Consider the following 12,631-nt stretch of genomic DNA (forward strand, 5'->3'; position numbering starts at 1 on the left):
ATGCAAAGACAGCAAGCTCAAGACCCAGTTCAGGTCCCGATGATGCCAGAGGCATACACAGCTGCCAGAGAACTACTCAATCTTTCTGTACCAGTGTCCCTGGTGGTACAGGAAGAATTTCAGCCAGTACTGGTGACTGCAGTTCCTACACTAGCTCTGTTAGAGCATGCAACTTGATGCCCTCTACACTTCTAGTACCTAAGAGCCAGTACATTCCAGAGGAAACCCACCATTAAAATCCTCAGTACCACCATCCCCAGGCTCAGCTTATCTATTTCCTGTACACACAGGATCTGCTTCACTCTTATCGCAGGACTCAGAGTCATCTCCTTCAGACTCAGAGTTTGGGCCCGTGTCCCATTCAAAACGGGATGCATACCCCTCCATGAGAGCCTTGGGGTCCATGGGTCTCACAGCAGTAAGCACATCTTAAGGCACAATGGCCTGTGCAAGCACAGGCCTCACCACCATGTCAGTGGCCTTTCTGGACTCTGGGGTGTCTCTCCCCTGCTAGGACCTTACCTCACCCACCTCAGTTGACTTCTTTGAGGGTGTACTGAGATCATTGGCACCACAGAGAACATTCTCTGACACCCAGTGCAGGTACCAAGCAGCTGGAAGTTGCTCAGACAGCTCCTCCACCACAAGAGAGACCAGACATTGCTTCAGCTCCTGGTACAGTCTTCCTCATCACCAGATGAGGCTATAGAGATGCTGAGCAATTCACTGACACAGGAAGATTACCAGGCTCACAAAGAACTGCTTAAAAGAGTGACCTTCGTGTAAGACATTCGGGTGGAATTGGTCTGCAAGAAATCTTATACACTAGTGGACATATTAGCTTCGACAGGTTCCTCCAAGTGGTGCTCCTGATTAATGAAGCAATTCTGGAGCCACTCAGAACACTGTGGTACACCCTTTCTTCCCTAGCTCCTACAGCAAAATGTGCCCTTTCTAAGCATTTTGAATGCGTCTACATTCACCCTCCCTCAGGCTCTTGATGGTGGCAGCAGATAAGAGTGAATGAGGCAGGGGCACCAAGCATTGACGCAAAAGGGGAAGGAATCAGAGAGACTGGACTAGTTTGGTTGCAAACTTTATTAGATGATAGGGCTGTAACTTAGACTTGCTAACCAGCAAGCTCTTCTAAGTCGCGTTGATTTCACTCTGTGGGAAAACATGAAGTTTAAAGACAGGCTACCAGAGGACTTCAGGCAGGAATTTAATGTGGTGTTGGAAGAGGGCAAGCTGGTGGCCAGGACAGCTTTGATACAGCAGACTCAGCATCTTGGCTGCAGTCATCCGATCTTCCTCCTGAAGTACAGCAGAACATTCAAGTTCTGCCCTTTGAAGGGCCTCCCTCTTTGTGGAAAAAATGGACAATAGGCCATGTAGCCTAAAAGATTCCAGGACAACTCTGAAGTTGCTTGGAGTCAACACACTGTGACAAGGAGGAAGCAGTTCCAGCCCCAGCAAGCTCACAGTTATCAGAGCTTTATCCCATGGGCCCAAGACCTTCCAAGAAAAAGGGGCAGGAATTACAGGCATTGACCACCTCCGCCCCCTCTTCCTTTGTGACAGCAGGTTCCTCTCGACTAGCAGTTCAGTCTAAGCATGCATTTTGACAGGTTTGTTGATGGCAATATTACAGTTCCTACAGGCCCATCTGTTCCTTCCCATATGTTTGCCAATCCTCTATGCCGCTTCCTCTGTTCCTGGATTCATGTCACATTGAACTGGTGGGTCCTAAGCACAGTGATCCACCTGTCAGCTGTGGGGGCTCCCTAAGTGGGTATGTTTGCCACAAAGGCCAACAGAAAATGCTATCAGTTCTGCTCCCCAGGGTTCTGTCAAGGCTGATTCTCCACTCTGGCACTTAGAGTGCAGAAAGTGGGGGCCCACAAGGATTCTAAAAATTAGAATATGCATGCTGTCAGACTTTTTAACCTTTAACAGGTAAAGCAAGTAGAGAACAGCTGCCAAGAGGGATTTTATAGCTAATTGACTGGCTGGGTGTCCATAACAGGGAACTTCCGCCCCCTCCCCCCTTCACTTATCACAGGGTCACAGACAGGTTCATTAACAAACGCTTTCCTGCTACTATGGAAGAACTCCCTGCTGTATGTCTTTTCTGATACATTCCTGTCCAGAGTCTCATGCAAGACCAAACAGGACCATGCTTGCCTTATACTAATAGCACCAGCGTGGCCTCGGCAATACTAGATCTCAACCCTACCAGTATTGTCGATGAGACCTTTTCAGTCTCTCCTGTTGGATCCAAATGTGATTTCTCAGGACTTCAGCTGTCTGCTCTACCAGCACTTGCAAGCCCTCTGCTTAACAGCATGGATGCTTCATGGTTAACACCATTAGAAAATGCTTGCTCGAAACACGTTAAGGGTACGTCTATACTTACTTCCTGGTCCGGATGTAAGCGATCGATCTTCCGGGATCGATTTATCGCGTCTTGTCTAGAAGCGATAAATCGATCCCGGATCGGTCCCGGAAGTGCTTGCCTTCGACACCGGTACTCCAGCTCAGTGAGAGGAGTACGCGGCATCGACGGGGGAGCCTTCCTGCTGCATCTGGACCCACGGTAAGTTTGGACTAAGGTACTTCGAATTCAGCTACGTTAATAACGTAGCTGAATTTGCGTACCTTAGTCCGAAGTGGGGGGTTAGTGTGGACCAAGCCTAAGGAAGTATTTCTAAATAGCAAAAAGCCTTCAACCAGGCACACTTACCTGGCTAAATGGAAATGTTTTTATCTGGTCTTAATAGAAATGTGTCTCTCCAGAGCAAGCTTCCATTAACCATGTTTTGGACTATGTATTGCAACTAAAATACTAAGATATGACAGTTAGTTCTGTTAGAATACATTGAGCAGCTATTTGTTTATTGCCGTTCAGTGGGTAATAGATTGCTTTTTTTTTTTTTTTTTAACTCCATAACTATCAGATTTCTAAAAGGGTTAGACAGGTTATACTCAAAGATATAAGAACTTGTTCCCCCACGGGATCTCAACCTGGTGCTAACAAATTAATGGGACCACCCTCTGAATCTCTTGCGTCTTGTTCCATACTCCATCTCTGTATGGAAGTGGGGTTTCTTGGTTGCAAAACCTCCTTGTCCTTTTGCTCTTCCCATGGGTATGTTCCTGGATCCCACCTTGTGACCTCGATCCAGATTTGTTGCCTGACTAGCACATGCGGGTGGTTTCAGCATCCTCCCCTTCTGAGGATGCTGTGCAGTTCCATGACCTTGTGGATTGTATGGTAGCCATGTTGAACTTACCTTCAGTAGCTGTAGAGGAAACCTCCCATCTGGTATTTGATAATGTTGGAGCTACTTCCATGAATAGGTTGTTACTTCCTATCTTGGATGTTTTTTTGCAACTTGCTATGGCTATTTGGTCAACTCTAGCTTCCTGTTAAGTGCTGGAATTATTAATAATATTTGAAATCATTATTATTAATAGGGCAAACCACCAAACATCAATTTAACTATAAATTCCTTTATTAAGTCCAAGGCCAAATGGTATTTTATACAGTTGCTCTAAACATGTCTAACAGACTAAAAATAAGCAGTCACTTCACCCAATATAGTAACAAAGTATTCATAAGCATGTGATCAGTATACTTACAAATAGGCCAGACCTAGGGAAAGCCATCTCATCCTGTCATGCTCCAACATGATTAGGTGGTGTCTGACAATTCTTAGATTCATAACTCTTTTTATACCCTTGAAAAACAAATAATGTGATAACCAATTATCACTTTAGCTAACTAATTTGAGACAGGATTACCCTAGTTTGGAATTTTAATTCAAATAAGATGTGCGACATCTTCTTTCCCAAGGTCTTTCCTCCTTATCAGGGAATTATCAAGGGGGGTTAATGGGCCCACTTCACCTTGAATAGTTCCTTGAAATATGTATTAACTACTTATGCTAAACAATCTGTTTCATCTTGTATTTAGCTGTGACACTCCGAGTATGTTTCCCAGATCTGAAGAAGAGCCAGCTCTATGTAAACTCAAACGTTTGTGTCTCTCACCAAGAGAAGTCGGTCCAATAAAAGATATTACCCCCTACCCACTTTGTTTTTCTAATACCAGAACGTGATCCTCTTCCTGAGTCTCATGGGATTGATGGCAGCTACCGCTTATGTGGCCCCCTGTAACCCTCTCAGAATGTTCAGGGTGTTTTGAGTTTATATACCCAGTCAGGACTGTCTTCATATGTTTGTCACCATGTCTCAGGATGTTCTGAATTTGCTGAGGTAGTGAACAAACAGATCAAGCATTCTCAGGAATGTTCTGTTCAATCGACCTTCATCAATTATAATGTCAGATACTTCCAACACTGAATGGGGATCCCATTTAGCTCAATTTACAATCCAAAGTCACTGGGCTTTTCAGGGAAAGAGCTTTGCACATTAATCATGGAATCAGCCATTGGCTTGGTTCTCAGATCGTTCCTCCAGAGCTTTGCATATTATTTATAGAATCAGCCATTGGCTTGGTTCTCAGATTGTTCTCAGATGGTATGCAATGACCAGCCAGTGAGAGAAGCATTCACCAATCCCTGCTTGAACAGAATTTATCATCTATGGCGACCTGTCTTAATTCACATACCTTAAGAACATAGTGTATCTATACTGAAAACAGCTCCTTAAATATCTGTACATATATCTTGCAGCGATTAGGATGACCAGTGCATTACTGGCTGTTGGTAGAGACCTCACATGCCACCCTTTGGCATACTATTATGTAAACATCAGATCTAGGGGTTTCCTGTAAACCCCTATGCACCTCTTATTCCTGCTGCCAGTTGGCACCAAGGCCTCCCTGGATCACAGGCCTTCTGTATGCTTTCACTCCTTTCCATTTTAATTTAGAAAGTGGTGAAGATTTGTCAGGACAGCAAAAATTATATTGATTGCCCCAGCTTGGCCAAAACAGCAGTGATACATGGATCTGCATCAGCTGTCAGACAGATAAAACATGAGTTTCTGTCTCGAAATATCTTGTCACAATAACAAGACAGGATTCTTTGTTCAAATCTACAGTTGCTTCATCTGACAGGTTAGGCTATTGGACTTGACTAGTCTTGAGCCATCATGTTCTTCGTTGGTACAAAATGTTCTGCTTAGTTCTAGAAGGCTGTCTACAAGATAGTGTTACCTGTTAAAATGGACCAGATTTGTTGCTTAGTTGAGGGATAAATTTGACTTTCTAGTGACAGCTTCCATACCCTGTATTTTACAATATTTAATGTACTTAGCGTCTGAAAGATTGTCTAATTTGTCTTTAAAAGTTCATCTGGCTGTTGTTTCATTTTACCATGTTTTGATCGTTACTTGAATGCTTTGTGTATTGTTCTTTTGTTTTATTAATCTATTAAAGCAGTCTTCGTTACTGCTATTACATCAGCCAGAAGGGTGAGTGCATTGCATGGCCTGATTGCTAACCTGCCATTTATGAATTTTGACAAAGATGAGGTGGTTCCTACACCTGATCCCAGGTTTTTATCAAAAATATTGTCTGAGTTTCATATCAATTGGACAATTAATTTACCAGTTTTCTTTCCAAAACCTCATGTTGTTAAAGGAGTGTCTGCCTTACATACTTTCGGTGCTAGGTGAGCTCTTGCATACTACTCAGATGGCATTAAGAGTTTTAGGAAGTCATCTAGACTGTTTATTATACTAAGAATCATGAGTCATGCTGCATCTGCTCAGACTACTTCCCGATGGGTTAAACAATGCATTGCTCAGTGTTGAGAGTTATGGAAATTCCTGAGCTGCCTGCTTTGCGGTCTCATTCTATTAGAGCTGTAGCTGCATCTTTTGCTTGTTTTAAATGTGTTCCTATCAGAGAGATTTGTAAAGCTGCTACTTGGAAGTCAGTATACACATTCACTAAACATTAGGCACTGGATCTAGTGTCTAGAGCAGATGCCAAATTTGGCAGAGAGGTGGTTCAATCGTTATTACTGAGGGAGGTTGTGGAATCCACATCATTGGAGGTTTTTAAGAACAAGTTGGACAAACAACTGTTGGGTGGTCCCGGTTTATTTGGTCCTGCCTTACCACAGGGGTCTGGACTAGATGATCTCTCAAGGTCCTTTCCAGTCCTACATTTCTATGGTTCGATGATGATTTAATTAGGACTCTGTTCTCGTCTTCAGGGTTTTTCAGCACCACTTGTCAATCTACCTGTAAATAGGAATATGTAGAGCCACTCTAAAAAGAAATGAAGGTTACTTATTTGTAATCAGATTTCTTTGCGTTTACTCTGCATAGTCACACTTTCCCTATCCAGGTCTTCTGGGTTGGCAGCGGAAGGAACTGAGGTGGTAGAGGGAGCAGCCTTCCCTTTTATAGCCTCACCCTCGGAATGTTCAGAGACACCCAGAGAAGGAGTAGGAGGGGGTGGTACACAGGTGCTCCAATAGGCACTGCCTGGAGTGGGAGACAGTTCTACCATTGGGTGCCCTCAGGCAGTGCAGAGTCTATAAGTGTGAATATTCAGTCATCTTGAAGAACTCCAGTTACAAGTAAGTAACCTTCATTTATTTTTACTGAAAAATTTCAACTCTAGGAAAACTCCTGACAAGAATGGTACTTCCCCAGTTCCAGTACAATTAGATTAGTGAGCAGAGTACAGTTGGGAAGATCAGAGGTGCAAAGTGAATGTAATTTGTTCCATAGCTATCATGGTCATATACGTTGGGTATGTATGTATATCTGTATAACTTATATTTTGGCACACAAACAAAGTAAAGGATTCTGTTCTCTGGTTTAGAAATCTAGGTGGACATTTTATGGATTTTACCACAGATGAATTATTTTCCATCCCTTACACACACAAAGATGAGGTAACTTAGTCATCTTCTCCTTGAGTCATAATATTTTCTGTTGAGGTCCAAGTACTAGATCAAAACTCTGCAATTTTCACTTAAAAAGTCTCGGTGCACTGTAGTCCATCTTCCCTGAAGATTGCTTTGGTTTATCCTTACTACAAGGCCTAGTTTCACTCTGCTTGTACTAAAAGGTGGGAAGACAGCATTGCCATTGAGGAGAATGATGCATGCTGTCCCTTTTAACAGCACCTCCTCTCCATGTTTCACTGTCTTAATCCAGCCTGAGCATACCAATCAAAAAGCCACGGAGGAATGAAAAAGGGCTGAGAATAGTTCTGTCGTGTGTTCAGATTTTGTACTTTTTGTCCTCTGTTTTCAAATAGGTACCTTACCCTTAGCTTCTCAAGAGTCCACAATTGTGGAAGACTTGCTGTATGTCTTGATTGGAGTGGATGGAAGATACATCACAGCACAGCCTCTCATAGGCAGGCAGAACCGAGCTTTCTTAGTGGATCCCAATTTGGACATGTCAGTCAAAGAGCTAGTGACCAGGATTCTTCCTGTAGCTGCGAGTTACTCCACTGTGACCAGGTATCCGATGTGGCCTTTGTTGTTCCCATGTCAGGATGTGTCTGTCTGGTTTTATCTGACACCCAGAATTGAATTACAGAATCTCAGTTTGTGATGTTTTATGCAATGTTTTATTTGCAAGTATGCTGCCTGGTTTAGAAACCACCTTAGTTTAATTTATACCCATTGGGACATAAAATAAAATAAAAAACCTCCTCAAAGTTGTGCGGCTGGCTTACAAGCCAGCCCCTACCTGAGTCTCTATTGGGTCAGCACCTTAGCTTCAGCAGAGTGGAGCAGTAGTTGTGATATCCTAGCATCACAGCTGTTTGTGTGGTTCAGGACTTTTGGGGTCTTAAATGGGGGCAGGAAGAGCAGTTTGTGGTGTTTGCATGCTGAATGCATCTCTGAACTGTGGCTAGTGAGGTTGGAGTGACTGCTCACTGGGAGCACTCAGCGCATACTAGTGAAGTAAATGGTTTACTCCACTTTACTTATACATCTCCTATAAGTATTCTTCTTTCATATGGCATTTAAAAAGCCATGGGCTGAGATTATAGCTGAATCTTGAGATTTGAAAACCCTTCTAATGCTTCTGCAGTAGCTAGGTGGATCCCTTTGTGTCACCACTGTAAGTGTGAATGGGACAGTTGTCTGTGATGTGATTGTGATGAGGTACAAACCAGGCAACACAATTTGGTGATTTTTTTTTTTTTCCCATTTGTGGAGGAGATATCCACACCTGTATGTTGTCTGAAGTTGGTTATGTGCAGTCCACTGCCTATGGGGAAGACAGAATCCTGGAACTTCTGGGGGAGGAGATGACAATTTTCATGCAGTCTCCCCTGTTACGTGCCAAAGCACAACAAATGTAATCAAATCAGCAACTGAACGTCCTTAAAGGATCACCCGATCAGAAAAACAATGGTGATAATGGCCCGTGTCAGGGCCAAACCTTTCCTATAAGTATTAATGATAGTTCTTTGAAGGTGAAGTGAGCTCCTTTCTAAGTATTAACCAATCTCTCATCTCCTTTCCTTTCCAAACTCCTCAGTCATGCCCTCACTACTTGCTCTCTGGAGTTCTTTTCCTCCATCTTCTTCCTAGGGCTGCTCCATGTAGCTCCCACCCTCTATGCTCCCAAAAATTGTTCTCGCCAGAGCCTCAGATTAACTCTTCTGGCCAGATCTCAGGTCCTGTACTCCAGACTTCTGCCTTTGACACTATCAACCATGCTCTTCCTCTTGAAGTCTTGTCCTCCTTTGGCTTTTGTGACTGTCTTTTTGTGGTTCTCTTACCTCTCTAATAATTTGCTCCAATGCCTCCCTTTCATCTTCCCCTACCCGTGCACACTTTCAATAGGTATCCCACAGGACTTCAGCCTTGGATCCATCCTATTCTCTTTTTTTATCCTATTGCTGGGTAATCTTATCCGGATGCCTACCATATTTACACTGATGACTCTCTAATCTACCTTTCCACTCAGACTCCACTCCCTCCATCCAAAGTTGCATCTCTGCCTGTCTGTCTGAACATCTCCTCCAGGGTGTCCAGCCAACAACTTAAACTCAGCATGGCCAAAGCTGAACCCCGCTCCAAACCTCCCACCTCTCTATCACTGTGGACCACATCACCGTACTCCTGTCACTCAGGCTAGTAACAGTCTCCACCCTCTCTCTAGACTCACATCCAGACCATGTTTCTTTTTCTGTTAACTTATTAGTGTTTTAAATATATATACAGAAAAAAAAAACCATGACAAACTATACATAAACTTCTTATAGCTATATTTGATATATTTAATTTTATCAATAAATAAATAAAATAGGAAAGGTTAAAATATAAATCAGTAATTTGTATTTTGTATAAACAAAATTTGTTTATAAATATCCAACTAATTAAAGAAAAATTATTAAGATAAAAAATAGAAGCAAGGGAGGTGTAGGTAGGGGGGGCAGGGAAAGGCAGTGGGTAGAGAGCAGGAAGGAAGCATTTAATAGGATCATTCAGATACTTCCAGGAAAGCATCCCATGTCTCTGAGAATTTTTCTTGGCCATCACGGAAAGAGTGTCAAGCCTATGAAATCTATGTGCCAGTCTTCAATTGTTGGTCACTTTTTGTATTTCCATTTTTGTAGTAATTTTAGCAATTATTAGTGGTCTGCTTAGCCAAAATTTTTCAGATTTATTCAGCTTCCAGTTAACATCCATTAGGTTTAAAATGATATGTTTAGCTTGTAAGACAATTTTATTTTATAGGAAAAAATTAACTCTGCAGTTAAGTTCTGCTCAAAACCTACAGGTATAGGAGCATTCGCAGAGCATAGGGGTGAAGTTAGCACCTGCTGAATCACAGTGTCAACGTTTGTCTGACTTAGCGGCACCTGTTTTGAACGGTCGGAGAGGGGTCTGATGCATGTTCCTTATGATTTTCTGATGGATTAATCATAAACGGAGGTCCAAGGAACAGCTCAGAGCACTGGCTAAAATATGTTTCTGTTGGTTAGCAGAGAATAATTGGCCTAGTTCCTCCTCCCATTTCTTTTTTAGGGAATCTGTGTTTAAGTCAAATTTGCCGTCCAAGTTTGTATATAGTGTTACCATAGCTCTTGGCAATCTGGATAATAATTGGAGAAATGAAAGCAGTTCAGGTGGGTCGGGGTAGCTCAGGCATTGGAACCAAACAGATAGGAGATGGCATTTTTAAGTTAGATACATTCCCACTCCTCCTTGGTCTGTAGATTGAACATCTTTTTTAATATTGTAAAGGAGAGGAAGGTACAATTTTCAATAAATTGACTGATAGTCAAAATCCCTTTCCTAATGCAGTCTGGCCACATGATGGGGTTGCCTGCTAGAGAGAGTTTCAAGTTACCCCAGATAGAGGCCTTGCTATGTAGAAAAGGGTGATTTTTAAATTTAGTAGACGTATGCCAAGTATTTCTGACTGCCACAATAATGGTAATTGTTCTTTAGGGAATCGATAGTAATCCAAGTGCAGCACATTGGAAAGGGGTAAAGGAGTAATCAATTCTTCTTCCAGCTGGAGCTGATCTGGGGCTCTACAGCAGGAGGGAATGAGCTGCTGTGCAGCTTGGCTAAGAATTATTCCCTGATGATAAAGTTTGAAGTTGGAAAATCTAAACCCACCTCTTTTGGCAGGGAGCTGTAATCTTTGTAAGGAGAATCTGGGTTTGTTACCGGCACCTCACAAGAAGGACTGAACATGTTGTTAATTTTGGTAAAATAAAAGGGAGGAATATAGATAGGGAGGGAATTCAGAATAAAAAGGATCCTGGAAAAGGTATTCATTTTAATTGTTTATTTTTCCCAAAGGAAGAGAGGTAGTGCCTGTCATCGATTTAAATTGTTGCTAATTGCATAGTTGAGGCTAGGTTAACCTTGCCTATGTTCTTAATTTCCTTTGGGAACAGGATGCCATGATCTCTGAAGTCTCTGTTGCCATCTAAATGTCCCTACAGGAGAGCTACTTCCAAATAGATCCAATGAGATCATCATTGCTTCTGACTTATCCCAATGTGTCTTGTAAGTCAGAGAATTTGTCCGTTATCTATTGTATGTAGGATATCTGGAATAGATTGATCCAGATCTTTAATAAATAAGATGATGCGTGCATATGGAAGGATTTTGTCTCCTGAGTCCCTGATTTGATCCCTTAAATACCTGTGTTCCCTAATATAATATTGCAAGTGGTTCTAATGCTAGATTGAACAGGAGAGGGGAGAGCAGGCATCCCTGGTTAATTCCCCCCAAAAAATCAAAGGAGGGATATTGTGCTATTTTTTAAGATGTGAGAGTTGAAATGATAATATAACAGTTTTATCCATGAAATAAAGAATTTCCCCACCCAAATTTATCTAGGGTAAGAAACTGATATTGCCTTTTCACTCTGTCAAAGACTTTCTGTGTGTCAAGATGATTAAATGATTGCATGGGAATTTCTAGAACGTTGGTGGAATGCAATAACATTAATCACCTGTGTGTGATCTGAATCATGCTTCTTTTTTTTTAAATAAATCTCACTTGATTGGGATGAACCCTATCACTCATTACTTTTTCAAGCCTCTCAGACAGTATTTTTGAAAGTATTTTATATCATTATTGATTAAAGAGATGGGTCTATAGTTATTACACTTTCGCACATTCTTACCCAGTTTAAATAGTACAATAGTTAGGGCTTTCCTCATAGTAGGACATAACATATCTTTATTTAAGGCATTTTTGGAAATGTATAATAGCTTAGGAACCAGAATTTCTTTGAGACTTTGATAGAATTCTATCAGTAAGCATCCTCCTGGTGGGGAAAGTCTTGCTCAGGCTTATTTCTGTTATGAACTTGATTATTTCCTCGGATTGCAAGGGAGATGCCAGTCTTGCATGTTGCTCTTCTGAGATTTGTGGGAGGTTGAGTTTGAACAACTTTATTCGTCTCTTTTGGGTCAGGTGGTGAATTACTATCATAAAAAATTATTGAACTGGTAGAATTTCAAAAATTGATTATTGAGCTCTTTTTAATTAGTAATAACCTATCCTTGTTCTGATTTGAGGAATACTATTCGGGATGTTTGGCCTCTCACTTTTAATCTTCATGCAATAATTTTATCCTCTTTTTCCCAACTCCCAGTGTGTTTGAGTATAAAAAGAGCGAATTTGGCTTGTGCTGAAGTCGATCTATTTACTTCATACTGAAGATTAATTTTTTAAGATTCCTTGGGAGGGGTAGTTTGCACATTCTAAATGTAGACATTTAAATTGTTTGGTTAATTCCAGGAGCTGAGCCTGGTAAGCCCTCTTTCTAACCACTGAGTATGAAATGATCCTTCCCCTAATAAAAGTTCATCCTATAGGGTAGATCAGGATATCTCTGGCATATCATTTGTTTTGAAGAAAAACCCAATTTCTTCTGTGACAGAGTAATAAGAATGTTTATCTTTCAAAAGAGAGGAGTTCAGTCTCCATCCTTTACAAATCCAGTTTGTCTTGGGAGGGGGAAATTGTAGTATTGCTGGTGCATGATCAGAGATCGTGATAGACTTGATTTCGTTATGAAGCACTGAGTCCATCAAATTTGTAGAAATCAGGAAGAAATCTACTTGTGAATATGTGGAATGTGGAGAGGAGAAAAAAAATAAAATCCTTCATTGTAGGGTTTTCCAACCTCTAGACATCTTTTCACC

General features: G+C 41.5%; 1 protein-coding gene across 4 annotated transcripts in view; it reads left to right on the top strand.

The window, feature by feature from the left end:
* The window catches only part of TUBGCP2 (tubulin gamma complex associated protein 2), an 89,963-nt gene that overhangs the window by 15,436 nt on the left and 61,896 nt on the right, over window positions 1-12,631 (top strand). For all 4 annotated transcript variants that reach the window (XR_008445661.1, XM_054034580.1, XM_054034579.1 and 1 more), the window contains exon 6: window positions 7,247-7,454. Coding sequence is in view for 3 of the 4 variants with exons in the window: in XM_054034580.1 (XP_053890555.1) it covers window positions 7,247-7,454 (208 nt within the window). In the remaining variant the exon portion in view is untranslated. The remainder of the gene's footprint in view (window positions 1-7,246; window positions 7,455-12,631) is intronic.

This window comes from Malaclemys terrapin, chromosome 7 (genome assembly GCF_027887155.1).
Source record: "Malaclemys terrapin pileata isolate rMalTer1 chromosome 7, rMalTer1.hap1, whole genome shotgun sequence".
Taxonomy (NCBI): Eukaryota; Metazoa; Chordata; order Testudines; family Emydidae; genus Malaclemys; species Malaclemys terrapin.